The sequence below is a fragment of the Pogoniulus pusillus genome, chromosome Z, assembly GCF_015220805.1.
Source record: "Pogoniulus pusillus isolate bPogPus1 chromosome Z, bPogPus1.pri, whole genome shotgun sequence".
NCBI lineage: Eukaryota > Metazoa > Chordata > Aves > Piciformes > Lybiidae > Pogoniulus > Pogoniulus pusillus.
The window spans coordinates 5,698,361-5,717,427 of record NC_087309.1 but is presented as its reverse complement, the minus strand read 5'-3'; the positions used below and the strand labels follow the sequence as shown (position 1 = coordinate 5,717,427).

The window sequence follows — 19,067 nt, the reverse complement described above, 5'->3', positions numbered from 1 at the left end:
CAAGCTGTAACACCAGCAAGCAAGGGAAGAAGAAGTCTTTGGGTCCATGGCAGTTTTAGATTGTGCTGACTGGAAGGGCTGTAATTCATTTAGTCTGCAGGATGACTCTGTCCTGTTGGTGTTCAGGGAATGGAGGGGAAAGCAGGCAAAGTAATTTCAGCAATGCATGAGTAACCAAACCAGTGTAAATGCTTTAACATAAGTACAGAAAGAAGATTTCCTTGTGCTGTCACCAGCCTTGCTGTGAGATGGCTTGTAAAGGATACCCACGCTGTGAAAAAGAAAGGCCTTTGACCCACAACAGTTCTGCAAGGATATGTACGTATGTATTTGGCAGTTGCATAAGCAAGGTTCAGGAAAGATTTGGAGTCCCATTCTTTCTCAGAACTTGTTCTTACTTGGTGGGTGTATTAGTGTGTATTCGTCTGCTCTGCATGCTGTTGTGTTCATGCCTGTTTGTGATGCGGTGGAGTGGTGAGGCACAGTAATGTACAGAAAAGTCTCTCATATTAATCCTTTGCTGGTGCAGAGAAACCACTTTTGGTTCTGGACTAGCTGCATGTGTGCTGCTTTGGCAAGCAGTGCCAGACTGGAGGAGACTATGGAGGTAAAACCTCTGTCGTACTTGGAGTACAGTGAGTTAGTGGAGATAGTAAAGGCGGAAGTCATAGAATCACAGAATCAACCAGGTTGGAAGACACCTCCAAGGTCATCCAGTCCAACCTAGCACCCAGCCCTAGCCAATTAACTAAACCATGGCACTAAGTGCCTCATCCAGTCTTTTCTTGAACACCTTCAGGGATAGCAACTCCACCACCTCCCTGGGCAGCCCATTCCAATGCAAGTCACTCTCTCTGTGAAGAACTTCTTCCTAACATCCAGCATATACCTCCCCGATACAACTTGAGACTTAGGTGCAATTTAAAGATGAGTAATGTCTTCTCGGATTCACTAGCATCTAGATGTAAAGATCTCACTTCAAACAACTGTTTTGTTTATAAGTTAAACTCCTTACTCATTATGCTGAGTGTTATCATTGTTATCTGACCAGAGTAAATGCAAACTGCTCATTATGCTGTGACTAAGCTGTTTCTTTTCTGAGGGATTATCTTGGCCTATTTATGCTGTGTTCATGTCCCACTCAAGAGATGTCATGTTTAAATTCACTTGTGATTGACCTTAATTCCAACATTGCTGTAGAAAAGGGCCAAGACATTTTTTTTACCCTTTTTATAACTCCTGGCACCCTTTCTGTACTGAAGCAATTAGCCTGAGCTGACCTCTAGCCAAATGTTCCTGTGGTCAAGTTTCAGCTGGCTTGAGGACAGACAGCTGCTGTAATTTCTTTCTTTTTTTTTTTTTTCCCTGGTCTTAGCTTTTTCAAATACCTGGAGATTGGTGAGAAATGAACTCCTGTTCCTTAGAATGGTGTGTATTACAGACATTGATTTTTTTTCCTGTTAAAGAACAGAGACTTTATTAGTGGCATTTGTCTTTCATAACGTGCACAGGGGTGGGTGTTGGGAGGTAGGTAGTACTGCAATGTTATAGAACAGTTTTGTCCAAAAGCTGCCAGAGACAGCTGCCCTGTACTTATCACTGGTCAGGCCACATCTTGAGTGTTGTGTCCAGTTCTGGGCTCCTCCATTTAAGAATGATGTTGAGTTGCTTTAACATGCCTGGAGAAGGGCAGCAAGGCTGGTGAAGGGGCCTGGAGCACAGCCCTGTGAGGAGAGGCTGAGGGAGCTGGGGGTGTGCAGCCCGCAGAAGAGGAGGCTCAGGGCAGAGCTCATTGCTGTCTGCAACTACCTGAAGGGAGGTTGCTGCCAGGTGGGGTTGGTCTCTTCTGCCAGGCACCCAGAGACAGAACAAGGGGACACAGCCTCAAGCTGTGCATGGGGAGGTTCAGGCTGGATCTTAGGAAGAAGGTCTTCCCAGCAAGAGTGATTGGCATTGGAATGGGCTGCCCAGGGAGGTGGTGGAGTCACCATCCCTGGAGGTGCTTAAAAGGAGACTGAATGAGGCACTTAGTGCCATGGATTAGTTAATTAGAAGGTATTGATCTTGGAGGTCTCTTCCAACCTGGTTGATTCTATGATTCTATTAGGTGGTAGATCTCAATGGTCTTTTCCCACCTGGCTAATTCTGTGTGTCTGTGAAACTCTGTCTCTCACTGGGTTAACACTGCAGCCTATGAACAATGCTGTTCTTGTTGGCAGTGAAGTTTCACAATTGTCTTAAAGGAATAGCAGCAGGTGGCTACCAGATGGGTTTGTGAGAGCTTCCTGCAAGGCAGTAGTGGTCTGGTGGAGGGGTAGATGGCACTTCAGAGAACTCCTCTCATAAATTCCATTTTGTACTGCCAAAAATAGTACCATGCTGGAGCAGCTTCTGCTTTGCAGCAGATGTTGTCCCGTGAGACCAAAGCTATGGTGGACCCATTGACAGAGCCTTGGCCTCCAATATATCTAGAAATGGTAGTCATACCAGCAGCCCAGAAGAGCTCTTCCTAGGTATGCTGGATTTAGAGGGATCATGTAGTGCCTGGTGCTTCTCATCCCCTGCAGAGCTCCTTTCACATGGGAGAGATCTTGAGTTTAAGCCCTGTCCCAAGGGCTCTTGGGTTGAGGTCCAAGGAGGACCACAACTTGCCATTTGTAGAGGCTGTTCTACAAAGAGTGGAGTGTGACCTATCCATATTTTCAAATTAGAGTAGATACCATTTTGAACTTAGTCCTATCCATATTAGGTATGTTCAGAGTGCAGCAGCTGGGTTTCTTTCTCCCACATACAACTTGTCTGGAAGGATAACTCAGTGGGGGGATCTCAAAAGGATTTAAGCAGAGCAGAACTGAGCCACTGTTACTTAGCTTTGCATTGGTAAGAATCCACAGAAATATTATTTGTTTCTATACCACGTTTTACTAGTGAAAATGCAAGATATTAAGTGGTGATTTTTATCACCTTTAAGGTTTAGGAATGCAAGTTAGCCATGTTTCAGAGAGCAAGATGTTTTAGTCAAGGTCAGCTTCCCTGCCTGTGCTTCCCTGGCTCTTCTCCCGGGTGCATCTTTGCGGAGTCTTGACAAACTCGGTCAGCAAACAGATTTGTTACAATAAATATTTATGCATTAATTTTAACTGGAACAATTTCCTGAGGGAGCTCACTGCATGAACATAAACAAGTCTGCCAGCACAAGAGGGAGAGCAATACTGGAATGGTTTTGTTTTCATCTGCAGCAACAAGAACTTACTGAAGTTCAGCATGATTGTTGACCACTGGGGTCCTGAGGTGATGTTCCAACAACCAAACCATTCTTCCTGAAAGGAAGCTGAGATGGCAGCCAGTCACAGGACAGGGGTGAAGGAGATAACCATGCTGTGACAGCTGCATGTAGGGGCTGATCCAGGTCCCACCATGGAGTTGTTTGGTGCAGCTATGGAAAACAAAATGGTGTTCACAGATGTGCTTGGAATGACAGAGTGTTGATGACATTTGTTCTCACAGGAGAGCTCCTGTGAGTGTCTGGGCTTTTCATGCAGCAGCTGTTAGGCAGGAAGAAGTAAGAAAGTTTGAAGATGTGTGGTAGGGAGGTTAGCAGAAGCTGGTGGACATGAGAGAACAGGGAAACACATCTATGGCAGCAGCATAGAACACCTGGGTATAGCACAGGGAGAACACAGGAAGGGTATAAATAAAGTGATTTTGTGCTTAGGGCTGTGACAGAGAAAACTAGACTTTAGGGGGAAAGGGCTGAAGGGGACAGGGACTGTCTGATGGGGAAGAAATAATTTAAGAGAGGATTTAGCAAATACAGAGAAGCATTTCAGTAGGTTTTACTAATAAGAGACAATAGGAATCTTTTAAGCAGGAGTGCAGAGAGAGCAAGGGAACAATTGAGCTAACAGAAAATGTAGCTGATCTCAGATGAACCTTGTCTTGTGCCAGTGTAGCTCCTCTCCAAAAGTAAGAGGGTTGTTGGCCTGTGATTTGCTTAGGAACTTTTTCCCAGTCCTGTTCACTCCAGCAGTTGCAGCACTTGGTGCTCCTCCCCAGGCTGGTTCACTCTTACACCACCACTAATCCATGTGCCTCAAGCCTCACTGTACCCCTTCCTTGCTCCATGTCCACTTTAGAACAAGTGAGTCACTATTGGAGAAACAGGACATCTGGCAGCTCCCCAGAGCTCCCACAGTTCTTTATTTTCAGCTCCTATATGCTCTCTCAGACTGGCCACAGGGTGCCCAGGTGATGCAGCTGGTCATCCCTGCAGTGACGTGGGTGTGGCAGGGAGCATCTCTTGTTCTTTCCTTTGCAGATCTAAGTTGGCGTTTGCCAGCCTAGAGCAGTCGTAATGAGTGCTTCCTGTACTGAGCCTGAAACTCAGGAATTATCAAGCACTTGTGTTAATGAGGGTGTGAGCAATATCTTCTGATATTCAAGCTTTGTCCTAACAGCATGAATTGAGGAATCTGTAGCTGGTAATAATTTCTCTTTTTTTTTTTTTTTTGCTGTGATTTCTTGCAGTCTGTTCCCTTGGGCTAAGACAGGCTGGATGGGTGGTCAGAGGCCAATGGGATGAGATTTAATAAGGCCAAGTGCAGGGTTCTGCACTTTGGCCACAACAACCCCAAGCAGCACTACAGGCTGGGGACTGAGTGGCTGGAGAGCAGCCAGGAGGAAAGGGACCTGGGGGTACTGATAGATAGTAAGCTGAAGATGAGCCAGCAATGTGCCCAGGTGGCCAAGAGAGCCAATGGCATCCTGGCCTGCATCAGGAACAGTGTGGCCAGTAGGACAAAGGAGGTTATTCTTCCCCTGTACTCAGCACTGGTCAGACCACACCTTGAGTACTGTGTCCAGTTCTGGGCCCCTCAATTCAAGAGAGATGTTGAGGTGCTGGAACATGTCCAGAGAAGGGCAAGAAAGCTGGTGAGGGGCCTGGAGCACAAATCCTATGAGGAGAGGTTGAGGGAGCTGGGCCTGTTTAGCCTGGAGAAGAGGAGGCTCAGGGGTGATCTTATTACTGTCTACAACTACCTGAAGAGGCATTGTAGCCAGGTGGGGGGTGGCCTCTTCTCCCAGGCAACCAGCAATAGAACAAGGGGACACAGTCTCAAGTTGTGCCAGGGTAGGTATAGGCTGGATATTAGGAAGAAGTTCTTCCCAGAGAGAGTGATTGGATTGGAATGGGCTGCCCAGGGAGGTGGTGGAGGCACCGTCCCTGGGGGTCTTCAGGAAAAGCCTGGATGAGGCACTTAGTGCCATGGTCTGGTTGATTGGATAGGGCTGGGTGCTAGGTTGGACTGGATGATCGTGGAGGTCTCTTCCAACCTGGTTGATTCTATGATTCTAAAGAAGGAATTAGGTCTTAATTTCAGTGTTACAATAGTTTTAGCATACCCAGTGTGGCTGTGTTTTGCAACTTCTGACTATATTCAAAGTTTGCTAACTGTCCTAGGAAACTAGCTAGTTTTTGATACCCAGTTGACAGCATCAGTTGTTAGTCGGTAATATCCACCAAGAGATTGTTACTCATTAGTTCATTTTGATGTTGTAGCTTCAGTTTTGAAGGTCTCCACTAATCTGTGTTCTCTACAGGCATGATTGTAAATGATCAGGCAGTAACCCATAGTATATGTGTTTTCCCTTTACTACATCTAGAGGCCTCATGAGCTTTAGAGGGCATGGTACAATTTTGTGCAGAAGGCTGAGCTGCCTTCCAGCACATCCTAGCTTCTGCCCTTCCCCATTGCTATCAAATGCTGGTGATAACAGGAGGAGGAAAGCAGTAGCTCTCAAATAGGATCATGCGATAGGGTTATGTGATGGATGAAGGTGCCTTCTCAGACATGACAAAGGTAGTTTCCAACATGAGACAGCCTCCTTAGCTGCCCCTGAAGAGCAGTGCAGTAGAGTAGGGGCACCAAAGCAGATGGTCAGGGCTGTGCAGGGTGCTGATAGGGATCAAAGCAGAGAATTAGCCTCTTGTTCTCGTGACCTTGCATCAGCTACTGCCCTCCCCACTTCCAGTGTGATGCCTGCAGTGGGCAGTGGCTATAGCTACTAAGCCAACGTTTCTCTAACAACCACTTGGCTTTCTGGTGTGGGAGATGGGTTATTAAACTGCATCACTCCTCTCAGCTTTATTGCCTTAAGTCCTAGACCCAAAAAGGGTTGTACACAGCATGGAAAGATGAATGCAGTTTCAGGGGAACATGAGTTGAGAAAGAGCCATCACATCTTTGTTTCCTGAAAGAATCGTAGAATCATGGAATCCACCAGGTTGGAAGAGACCTCCAAGATCATCCAGTCCAACCGAGCACCCAGCCCTAGCCAGTCAACCAGACCATGGCACTAAGTGCCTCATCCAGGCTCTTCTTGAACACCTCCAGGGATGGCGACCCCACCACCTCCCTGGGCAGCCCATTCCAATGCCAATCACTCCCTCTGGGAAGAACTTCCTCCTAACATCCAGCCTAGACCTCCCCTTGGCACAACTTGAGACTGTGTCCCCTTCTTCTTTTGCTGGTTGTCTGGCAGAAGAGACCAACCCTATCTGGCTACAGCCTCCCTTCAGGTGGTTGTAGACAGCAATGAGGTCACCTCTGAGCCTCCTCTTTTTCAACCCCAGCTCCCTCAGCCTCTCCTCATAGGGTTTGTGTTCCAGGCCCCTCACCAGCTTTGTTGCCCTTAGACGTTTAACGTAGGCTTGTCATTGCGATCCATCCTCCAAAGACTGCTGTGAGAGGAGTGCAACTACTCCCTGGAAAAGGCTACAGATTGACAGTACTTGTTATTTTCCCCTTCTGTATTAAATCAACTACAAACACATAAGCTAGTTCTCGTCATAAAAAGAGTATATACTGTCTCTCTCAGACTGCAAGATGATGTATGACTTTATGAGGCAATAAACCACAAACTGTTTAGTATACACTTCTGGTTTAAATCCACTCAGAATTTCAATAAAGCTAGATAATAGTTTAAATGTCATGTCATATTAGTAATACTAGTTTATATATATATAAAAAAAAAAATATCCTGCTGTCTTTTGTTATTACAGAACTAGAGGTATGGATCTTTGGCATCTGCTGTTTGCTTTGGCACTGGTCTGTGCAAATGACTCACTTTCTGCAAGTGATGGTAAGTTTGTTGATAACTTTCTGTGCCTCTTGTGTGTGTGTGTATATGTGAAGAGTATATTATGTGTGAGAACTATGCAAGCTCCTGGATAACAGAAACCTAAGCACATAATAAAAAATGTTATAGACATAGTGAATAGGATTGAGAAATTGAATTGAGAAAGTGACTTTCATAGCCAACGTTAGATGTGTGATGTGTAAACAGGCTGGATGAATGTTGATGTGGGATACCTGGATTATCTTTGTTTGGATATGTAAGAATTGTATGGGGTTAATTTTTTAATAGAAACTACTTTCCCCATAATAAGTGTTTTTAGTATATTTATATGTTAAGTGTAGAACTACTTGGAATTTCAGAAGAGGCATTTTAAGACTGTACACTATAGGTTTGAGGCCAGTGTGAATAGTTTCTTACAAAGTATTTGAGCAGAGGTTACAAAAGGGATTTGAAAAGAGTATGTATCCTCTACAAGCCAACTGGCTATGGGTAGCTGTCAGAATCTTTTCTAGCAAGGAAAAGCTCTGAGTATGTATCCTGTGATTCAACAGATCTGCCCAGAGTTCACATCCACTGAATGTTCCTCTGGCTTTCCACAGTTCTTCTTCTTTCCATCATTTTCCACTTCAGTTCCTCCGTCTTCTGAATTAATGCCAGGCTGAAAAATACGTGGTCCAGATGAGCTTTCTCCAATGGTTTTTGTTATTGCAAACAGCAATGATTTAGCATCATTTCTGTATCACCTGGAACCTGGAAGCCTGTTCTGTCTCTGAGAGATCCTCTGGGGCTGGTGTTCTGCTCATTATGAAGAAAATTATTAACTCAGATGGGAGTATTACATTTTGTCAGACTGACTTGCTTGTACTGATTTTGAGCTGCTTCTGTAAGCAAAAGCAACTTCACAGAATCACAGAAGGTTAAGGGCTGGAAGTGACCTTGAAAAATGGTCTAGTCCAACCCCCCTGCAGAGCAGGATCACTTACACCAGATCACACAGGAACACATCCAAGTGGGTCTTGAAAGTCTCCAGAGAGGGAGACTCCAAAATCCCCCTGGGCAGCCTGCTCCAGTGTTCTGTCACCTTCACAGTGAAGAAATTCTTCCTCATGTTTCCATGGAACTTCTGTGCCTCAACTTCCACCCACTGTTCCTTGTCCTGTCAGTTAGCATCACCAAGCAAAGCCTGGCTCTGTCCCCTTGGCACTCATGCTTTACATATGTATAAATATTGATGAGGTCACCTCTCAGTCTCCTCCACACTACATAGACCCAGCTCCTTCAGGCTCTCCTTGTAAGGAAGATGCTGCACTCCCTTAACCTGGTCTACTTTGTCTTGTTCTGGCCTTTGGAAAGAGTTATGGAAAGAAGTGTTTTCCATAGTTACTAGTTTTATGCAAATGTGTTACTGCTTCTCCTATATCTCTGAAGCAGCTTTAGAAGGGTGGCTTTGTAAGGAGATTCTCCTCCTGGCCTCCTGGTCAAAATCACTGTTAGCAGAGGTCAGAGAAGGCAGTTTGATGAGCAATTTGGGGAGAATCTTAGAACCAACCAGGTTGGAAGAGACCTCCAAGATCATCCAGTCCAACCTATCACCCTGCTCTAGCCTGTCAATTAGACCATGGCACTAAGTGCCTCAGCCAGGCTTTGCTTGAACACGTCCAGGGACAGTGCCTCCACCAGCTCCCTGGTCAGCCCATTCCAACGCCAATCACTCTCTCTGGCAACAACTTCCTCCTAACATCCAGCCTAGACCTCCCCCAGCACAATTTGAGACTGTGTCCCCTTGTTCTGTTGCTGGTTGCCTGGCAGAAGAGACCAACCCCACTTGGCTACAGCCTCCCTTCAGGGAGTTGTAGACAGCAATGAGGACACCCCTGAGCCTCCTCTTCTGCAGGATAAACACCCCCCAGCTCCGTCAGCCTCTCCTCATAGGGTTTGTGCTCCAGGCCCCTCACCAGCTTTGTTGCCCTTCCCTGGACACCTTCCAGCACCTCAACATCTCTCTTGAATTGAGGAGCCCAGAACTGGACACAGCACTCAAGGTGTGGCCTGACCAGTGCTGAGTACAGGGGCAGAATAACCTCCCTTGTCCTACTGGCCACACTGTTCCTGATGCAGGCCAGGATGCCATGGGCTCTCTTGGCCACCTGGGCACACTTCTGGCTCATGTTCAGCCACTCTCTACCAGTACTCCCAGGTCCCTTTCCTCCTGCCTGCTTTCCAGCCACTCTGTCCCCAGCCTGTATTGCTGCTTGGGGTTGTTGTGGCCAAAGTGCAGAACCCTGCACTTGGCCTTGTTCAATCTCATCCCATTGGCCTCTGCCCATCCATCCAGCCTGGCCGGGTCCCTCTGCAGGGCTCTCCTACCTTCCAACAGCTCCACAGCTGCTCCTAGCTTGGTGTCATCTGCAAACTTACTGATGCTGGACTCAATCCCCTCATCCAGAAGAGTTGAGGATAACTCTTTCCACCACAAACTGTAAAGAAACCGATAAAATTTTCAGTGAAAATTTCTGACAATTTTTTATCCTTTTAGCTCCATACTTAGCTGTTACTGAATGCAAATTGAGTACCTATATATAGTTGCAAGCCATGTTTCATTATTGTTTCTAGTATTGCTTTTAGAATATGTTACTAAACCAAAGCACTATGGCATAGTTGCATGTAGTTCTAACTGCAGTCCAGTTCAAAGGTGTAATCATCATCCTTCACTCTGGTACAATTCTGTATTTGTTTGGAGCTGCATAATTAAAATTTCTAGATGTCTTTATTTGCAGAAGCACTGGAGAGCTGTAAGAGAACTTTATTGTTAATGGAGGCATCAAACTGAAGTAAGATATAATTAGAACTCAGGTAGTCAGTTTTCAGGGAATTAATCAATGAAGTTAATTTTGTTTATTTAAGAAGTTTGAATAGGGAATACACAGCTCTCTGTGTACTTCGATGTGTGTGGCTGAAATGCTCATCCTGTTTTGTAAGAAGGAAAACCTGTCAGATTCTCCTCTCCCTTCCTACTTAAGACTTCAACACTTACTGAATGTGGGTCGACTTGCAAGTGTATCAGACCACTGAAGGAAGTTAATCACAGTATCACACAGTATCACCAAGGTTGGAAGAGACCTCACAGATCATCAAGTCCAACCCTTTACCACAGAGCTCAAGGCTAGACCATGGCACCAAGTGCCACGTCCAATCCTGCCTTGAACAGCTCCAATGACGGCGACTCCACCACCTCCCCGGGCAGCCCATTCCAGTGTCCAATGACTCTCTCAGGGAAGAACTTTCTCCTCACCTCCAGCCTAAATCTCCCCTGGCGTAGCTTGAGGCTGTGTCCTCTTAATCTGGTGCTGGCCACCTGAGAGAAGACAGCAACCTCCTCCTGGCCACAAGCACCCCTCAGGTAGTTAATTAATCAAGTCTGCACTTCCTTTCCCTGCTTTCATTTCCAACTTGCAGCAGTGCTTTCATTCTGCTATCTACATCTCCAACGGGAAATGAGTGTGCCTATTTACAAAGTGTATAAGGAAGTCTGGGGCAGAAAAGTGTTATTTTTGTTAGAATTGGGCTGAAACAATGTGGGAGTCTTTAATGTGTTTTTAATCCTTCTCTGTCTTCTGGTTAAAAGGAGAGGAATTTGCAGAATAAAGCCATGTAATAATTTTACCCCATTTGTGTCCCCATCTCTTTAGTTAGACTTATGAAGTGAAATAAAACAAGTAAATTTGTCCTTGCTTCTCCTGAAATGTGGAAAGTCAGTATTTCACACTGAAATGTGATACATTTACCAGCTTCTATTCATTGCCTCATGCAGAATGGTCAGTAGAACAAACATCAGTTTGTCCTGACTTGATCCTTCTCCTCACTGGCTGCATCTTACAGTGGATTCATTCAATAGATGAATATAATCCCTACCCAGATGCAGTCTACTTGAACCAATTGATTTCTCTCTTGAGTTTTAAGAGCACATGAGGAATTTTTGATCCATTGCAAATGGGGTGTGGTCCAGATGTCCTAAGTTCAGTAAAAAAAATCTGTGTTATAAATAAAACTTATCCACCACTTTATATATACTGAGGAAATAGTAACTTCCATGAGCTTACCTTAAAAATAAAAAATTAAGATCATTCTTAACTGTGTCCCTGTTCTTAAATCCAAGGCACAGTACTAAATACATGGTTTGCTGCATTATTAAAGAACTCTGTGAAGTGAATAGAGCTTTGTTGACCCAAGAATTAACTTTTAGCTACTGAACTGCTTCTAATGCTGTAACAGGTTTGTTCTGAGCAGGGGAAATTCTCAGCTGGGAAAGACAGAAAAGTTTAAGCTGAATAGGAATGTTTGAGGTAACAGCATCAGAGAACATCTGCATGCCATTCTTAGAATCATAGACTCAACCATTCTTAGAATCATAGACTCAACTCTGACAACAACTTCCTCCTAACATCCAGCCTAGACCTCCCCTTGGCACAACTTGAGACTGTGTCCCCTTGTTCTATTGCTGGTTGCCTGGGAGAAGAGGCCACCCCCCACCTGGCTACAATGTCCCTTCAGGTAGCTGTAGACAGCAATGAGATCACCCCTGAGCCTCCTCTTTTCTAGGCTGCACACCCCCAGCTCCCTCAGCCTATGCACAAAACCAGAGCAGGAAGGGGGAAAGATTAGTCTGTATTTTTAAATCAGGAGTTGGTAAAACAAGTTTTCATGAGCTAAGCAGTAAGCTGTGAAGAAAAGCTGACCTCTGCTCAAACCTGTCATGAAAATCTTAATGACTAATATTCTTCCTCCACTTGCATTGGAAAAATCTAGAAATCTAAAATACTCACTTTTAAGGTTCTGACAAAGCATCTCCCATGCAATGGCCAGTCTATGTCCATGCTTATCAAAGTGGCTTAGAAACATGCCAGATTTTTTAGATCCCATCCAAACAAGAGCTCTAGAACCTATATACTGAACCTAACACTTAGAATCAACCAGGTTGATCACCCCTGAGCCTCCTCTTCTGCAGGCTGCACATCCCCAGCTCCCTCAGCCTCTCCTCACAGGGCTGTGATCCAGGTCCCTCACCAGCTTTGTTGCCCTTCTCTGGACACCTTCCAGCACCTCAACATCTCTCTTGAATTGAGGGGCCCAGAACTGGACACAGCACTCAAGGTGTGGCCTGACCAGTGCTGAGTACAGGGGAAGAATAACCTCCCTTGTCCTGCTGGCCACACTGCTCCTGATGCAGGCCAGGATGCCATTGGCTCTCTTGGCCACCTGGGCACACTGCTGGCTCATCTTCAGCCTACTCTCTATCAGTACCCCCAGGTCTCTTTCCTCCTGGCTGCTCTCCAGCCCCTCTGTCCCCAGCCTGTAGTGCTGCTTGGGGTTGTTGTGGCCAAAGTGCAGAACCCTGCCCCTGGCCTTGTTATGGTTTGGGACAGTATTAGCAGTTTTGTTCTTTTCCTCTCTTTTGTCTGAATGTGCTTACACCTGTGAAAGTTCCTGTGAGCATCCAAACCCTCCAGGTGATGAATCCTGACAATCTTAGAGATCTCTGCCCTTGACAGTCTTGGTTAGGCTTTCCTGTGAGCTCAGTTAGATGCACCACGTACCTGTACCATATTTGAAATGTTGCCCGAGGGGCTGGATTTGCAGTGTCTTGGTTCCCTAAAAAATCCACTTTGGAGATTGTATTTCTTCTGACAGCACATTAAAAAATTACATGTCTTGCTGATCTTGCACAAAGGCATGTTACTGAGATAGTGTGATACTGACCTGTGTGTGGAAGGCTTTTATGTCTGGAAAGTAAGTAAAGCTCAGGTTCTTCCTTACAGGAGCCTGTGCTTTGGGCTACCCCAGTGGCGTGGGGCTGGATCCACCCTTGGCACATGGCAAAATCCCTTGCATGTACCCTCTTGTCATGGAAGGACAAGCCCCAGACATGCCTTGAACCAGGCAGTGGGGTGAATGTTTCTAAATCTGGTGACCCCAACATGGCCCAGACTTGCCTGATCCTGGATCCAGGAAAACCCAGTGCACATGTTGCACATGAGTCTGACCTTGTGGCACACAAAGAGAATGTGTGTATCTCTGGCCATGTTTGGGCAAATTTGATTCCAAAGGTGAAAGTATGGAGTTCCTCCCTTTAACTTTCTTCTGCTATTGGTCATTGTTGCCTGAGTGCGATGGTTTGGGTGTTCCCCACCCCCCCACACTTTGGAAATCACCCAGCCTAGACTCAGCCAGCTCTGGAAATATGAATGAAGCTTATATTTACAGCTTAGCACAATGTACAAGCAGATAGTTACAGTATATACAGTTATAGACAGAAATAGACAAGGGAAAAGGTAATACAGAAACACAACTCCCCTCCCAGAAACCTGAGTCCCCAGGAGGGGCTTCCAACCACTCCTTCACCTTCCCCCTATCCCTCTCAACCTTATCCCAGTACCAAGGAAGAATGGAGGTTTGGCCAGGGGGTTAGGAAGCAAAGTGGATTAGTCCAAAATGGAGGGTGAGGTTAGAGAGTAAGATGCAGCTCAGCCAGTTCCCCAGCAGCAGCCCCAGTGAGAGTGGTTATCTGTTTTTATTTCTTGCTCCTATACATCTCAGCAAGCCTATGAGTTAAGCAGATATCACCATTGTTTCCCTTTCACAGCCTGTAATCTAGTTCTTCTCACCAAAACATTCTAGCCTGCTTCAAACTAGCACACTGAGGAAAGGTATATAAATCCTGGCCTTGCCTTGCCTTGCCTTGCATTGCCCAGAGAAACAAGAACGGCCATTGGCAAGGCTGCAGCTATAAAACCCTCTCATAGCAAGCAGCTCTACAGCTGCCATGGAAAAGCTGCAGGGACAGAGGTGCTCCAGACCTGTGAACCTCGCCATGTGCACCAGCAGCCACCCAGAGCACCGATTGGGTGCCCACCTGCATCCCCTGCTTGCCTGCACGTGCTAAAGGGAGGTGTCCCTCACCAGAGCAGCCTGTACATGAGTGAACTTGGCAGGTCTAACCTTACAAGTCTCCCATAAAGGTTCTAGGGATCAGCCACCTTGCTTAGCCACCATAAAATGCCCTAGTGGGCAAGCAGCATCACTGCCGTCAATCTCTTTCCAGTTTAGATTGATGTTTGCCTTTCTGGACTGTTTAAGGGTTTGAATTGCCTGTGCCCTGTGTGTAAATAACCCACAGCCCTGCGTTTGAACTTTGTAAATAAGCTTTCTGGTGAGATTTAGTATTAATAAGTAATTTTCATATATAACCTTTCACACCTGGCTACTCATATTAGTATTCATAATTCATACTTTGCCAACACCTGAGTGAGAGGGCAGGGGGTCAGCAGTTGGCCAGAAAGCTCCACAGCATTCAAGCTTAGATACTGGGGATTTAGTTACCTATCTGTTGTCTCCAGGCCAGTACCAACTTCTGCTGGAAGTTTTTCATTGATTTAACTTGGGTTTTTTGCTCTTCTGTGACAACCGTGGCTTGCCAGCTCCTTAAACCAAGGCTGTAGCTGGCATAACTGTCAGGGGTGACCACTGTCTCTGAGATGGTTGGTACTTAATGTGGCTTGAACATGTCTACTGTACCAGGTCTTTGAGTGCATTTCAGAGCTGAGCAGACCTGGGATTTCATAGAATTATAGAATCAACCAGGTTGGAAGAGACCTCCAAGATCATCCAGTCCAACCTAGCACCCAGCCCTAGCCAGTCAACTAGACCATGGCACCAAGCGCCTCATCCAGGCTTTTCTTGAACACCTCCAGGGACAGTGACTCCACCACCTCCTGGGATTTGCATCCTTCTTCTAGGAGACATTGACCCACCTGCTGTTCATGTCTTTGAGGTGCCTGCTGTATGATGGTCAGAGCAGAGGCAGTGGCAAGGAGGAGTGTAAAGGAAGGCAGTGTCTAGTAGATGTATAATTACCATGAGTAAATAGGTTTTGTGCCCTATGCATTGGAAAACAGAAGGCCCTTTTTCATAGCTAATGAAGAGGGTGTTTTTTTTAAGCCAGCACAGCTTATGCTTCTAAGTTGAGGTTTCTTGGAAAACAGAGAATTGTGTGGTTTTTTTTTTTATTTTTAAATTTCATTTAGTTAGTTCAGTACATGAACAACAAAAAAAACAGTACTGCTTCATGAGGAGATCACCTATGACCATGCTACATTGTCATTCAAGAAAGAAACAAGAACTTGTACATTCCTGTACACTTGCACAATATTTGCTTGAGGTATTTATATTAATATAACTGCAGTCTTTCAAATATATGTCAAGCATGCACCTATTTCATTTTACTATATCTGCTGACATCAGAAGTGGTTAAGGATGGATTGCTCCAGCCACAGGTTGCACAATGTTAAATAAGCAAAATAGATTTCGTCTGCTCATTCCTTCTCTACAGCTAATGAGTGTAGGTTACATAAGGACAAAGAGGAATAAACTGGGAGTTAGTCCCAGTTAATAGAACAATACATAAGCTCAAGTAGTCCCAAAACTAATTTCTTCCCTGTAAAAAGAAGTGGGAAATGTCTTTTATCATTTTTGTGCTAGATCAGAGTTCATTTCAGAACTATGTTAGTTCATCCTCTGAGGCAGGTTTAGAGAGGCATTCGTATTTAATGATGGCACAATAAAACTACTTTTTGAGTGAACTGATTTTGTACAATGGTAATTCCAAGAGCTACAAGCCTGGATTTATTGTTTGCTTTATCTAATCCAATTTTATAAACGCACATAATGGGGTTTTTTCTTCCATCTCATCTTTTTTAGGTGTTGTATGAAGCTGTTAAGTGCAAACACTGTTATTTTACTCACTTTTATGTAAGAAATAGGGTTAATTGTTTTCCCTTCTGAAATGTATCAAATCTAATTTTTACTTTCATCAAAATGTCCTTTTATTTTGCTGGCTTTGGCCTACTCATAGTACTTGCATGTACATTACACACCCAGATAAAATGATCTAAGTACAGGTGTGGACTAGATATCAAAGCTCTCAGTTACAGAGCTAGAGAGTGAATCTATCATGCATGTGTAGGGCTTTGGTATCATTAAAGACGGCTCTGGACTCCAAGGGGACATCTACATTGCACTTAGAGCAATGATGCAGGACCTACAGGACATCTGCATCATTCTGGAATGGCAAGAAGCTTAGAGAGCTCTATAAATCAAGGCCAGACACCTTATATGTACCTGAAAAATCTGTTTTCAGCCAATTATATCAACTCCATCAGCTGTGGATACCCAAGGATGAGATTTCATCCATGTATGAATTACAGATATCCTCCAGGTACCAAAAAAATCTGCATGAGGCCTGTATATCATAGAATCATAGAATCAACCAGGTTGGAAGAGACCTCCAAGATCATCCAGTCCAACTTAGCACCCAGCCCTAGCCAAGTCAACTAGAACATGGCACTAAGTGCCTCAGCCAGGCTTTTCTTCAACACCTCCAGGGACGGTGACTCCACCACCTCCCTGGGCAGCCCATTCCAATGCCAATCACTCTCTCTGCCAACAACTTCCTCCTAACATCCAACCTAGACCTCCCCCAGCACAGCTTGAGACTGTGTCCCCTTGTTCTGATGCTGGTTGCCTGGCAGAAGAGGCCAACCCCACCTGGCTACAGCCTCCCTTCAGGTAGTTGTAGACAGCAATGAGGTCACCCCTGAGCCTCCTCTTCTCCAGGCTATATAGGGCTGTCTGTTTAGACAACTGAACTCTGCTCTGTCTTGCATAAAGAGAGTTAAATTTGGTATCTTCTTTTTGAACTGAGCCTCACCCTTATAATAGCTGCTTTGTTTGGATACACGTACTTCTGTGTGCTCTTTCTGGGTTGCATCATAGCTGCTGAGCCACACACTATAGATTTTCTGCTGCAGTAAAGGTGAGGGACATTCTCACTGGATTGACACGATAGCAGATGGGTTCCAGCTGTCACCATGAAGTTAAGAAGCAGATAGATACTGTCTAAAGGCACTCCTCTTGTGTAGCAGAGGAGTTCCTACTCTGAGCAGGAGGGTGCCTTTGCATTGCAGAGAGTGGTGGTGAATGGTGCCACATCCAGTTGGCAGCTGGCACTACTGATGTCCCCCAGGGATCAGTGCTGGGCCCAGTCCTGTTTAATATCTTCACTGATAATCTGGATGAGGGGGTTGAGGCCACTATCAGTAAGTTTGCAGAGGACACCAAGTTGGGAGCAAGTGTGGATCTGTTAGAAGTCAGGAGGGCACTGCCCTGGACAGGATGGACAAATGAGCACATTCCAATGCCATAAGTTTTAACAAGTCCAAGTGCTGGGTTCTGTGCTTTGGCCACAACAACCTCAAACAATGATACAGGCTAGGGAAAGAGTGGCTGGAGAGCAGCCAGGCAGAGAGAGACCTGGAGCTACTGGTTGGCATCTGACCATGAGCCAGCAGTGTGCCCAGGTGGCCAAGAAGGGCAATGGCATCCTGGCCTAGATCAGGAATAGTGTGATCAGCAGGACTAGGGAAATCCTTCTGCACCTGTACTCAGTTAGGACACACCTCAAGTACTGTGTCCAGTTCTAGGCCCCTCAGTTCAAGAGAGATGTGGAGGTGCTGGAACATGTCTAGAGAAGGGCAACAAAGCTGGTGAAGGGCCTGGAACACAGCCCTGTGAGGAGAGGCTGAGGGAGCTGGGGGTATTTAGCCTGGAGATGAAGAGGCTCAGGGGTGACCTCATTGCTATCTACAACACCTGGCTGTAGCCAAGTGGGGTTGGTCTCTTCTCTCAGGCACCCAGAGACAGAAGAAGACCCAATCTCAAGCTGCACGAGGGCAGGTTCAGGCTGGATGTTAGGAGGAAGGTCTTGGCAGAAAGAGTGATTGGCATTGGAATGGGCTGCCCAGGGAGGTGGTAGAGTCCCCATCCCTGGAGGTGTTTACAAGGAGGCTGGATGAGGCCCTTAGTGATATAATTTAGTCAATTAGAAGGGTTAGGTGGTAGGTTGGACTCAATGATCTCAAAAGTCTTCTCCAACCTGGTTAATTCTGTGATGCTGTGTTATTATCTTCTTAGTGTCAGGAAGTACTGGGGACTTTGTTACTTGGCTTGAAATGTTCAGGTAGAAGATGATAGCTTTGTGAGGTCTTGGCTGAAAACAGGTTTTGTGATTTGGGCGAAGTCAAATGTTATCAATTGCAATCAGTGTAACAACAAGCCATTTCTCACACATTGAAAGTATTGTTTTACTTTTAATTAATTTGATAATCAGGAAGGCCAGATATTCATATATGTATAAAGAACAGTGTTAATCTTGGCAAGAGACAACGAGAAAGAGTAGAAACTTCCTTAGATTAAGCCATGTCCAGAGAAGGGCAACAAAGCTGGTGAGGGGCCTGGAGCACAAATCCTATGAGGAGAGGCTGAGGGAGCTGGGCCTGTTTAGCCTGGAGAAGAGGAGGCTCAGGGGTGACCTTATTACTGTCTACAACTACCTGAAGGGGCATTGTAGCCAGGTGGGGGGTGGCCTCTTCTCCCAGGCAACCAGCAACAGAACAAGGGGACACAGTCTCAAGTTGTGCCAGGGTAGGTATAGGCTGGATGTTAGGAAGAAGTTCTTCACAGAGAGAGTGATTGGCATTGGAATGGGCTGCCCAGGGAGGTGGTGGAGGCACCGTCCCTGGGGGTCTTCAAGAAAAGCCTGGATGAGGCACTCAGTGCCATGGTCTGGTTGATTAGATAGGGCTGGGTGCTAGGTTGGACTGGATGATCTTGGAGGTCTCTTCCAACCTGGTTGATTCTATGATTCTATGATTCTAAGCCACAAACTCTTGTCCCTTCTTGGTAAGTAGTATAGCCATAATACTGTTGGTAGTCACTTGCTCACTGTGGTCATTTTCTCTTGTTAATTCTTCCAGAAGTCGTGTCTTTGCTTTCTCTGTCACATGCACTTACCTAAGTATGGGACACAAGTCAAA

At 45.6% G+C, this 19,067-nt stretch overlaps 1 protein-coding gene across 2 annotated transcripts in view; it reads left to right on the top strand.

The window, feature by feature from the left end:
• The window catches only part of GHR (growth hormone receptor), a 185,663-nt gene that overhangs the window by 81,374 nt on the left and 85,222 nt on the right, over window positions 1–19,067 (top strand). For both annotated transcript variants that reach the window (XM_064140354.1, XM_064140353.1), the window contains one exon: window positions 7,064–7,143. In XM_064140354.1, the coding sequence (XP_063996424.1) occupies window positions 7,074–7,143 (70 nt within the window). In that variant the 5' untranslated portion in view covers window positions 7,064–7,073. The remainder of the gene's footprint in view (window positions 1–7,063; window positions 7,144–19,067) is intronic.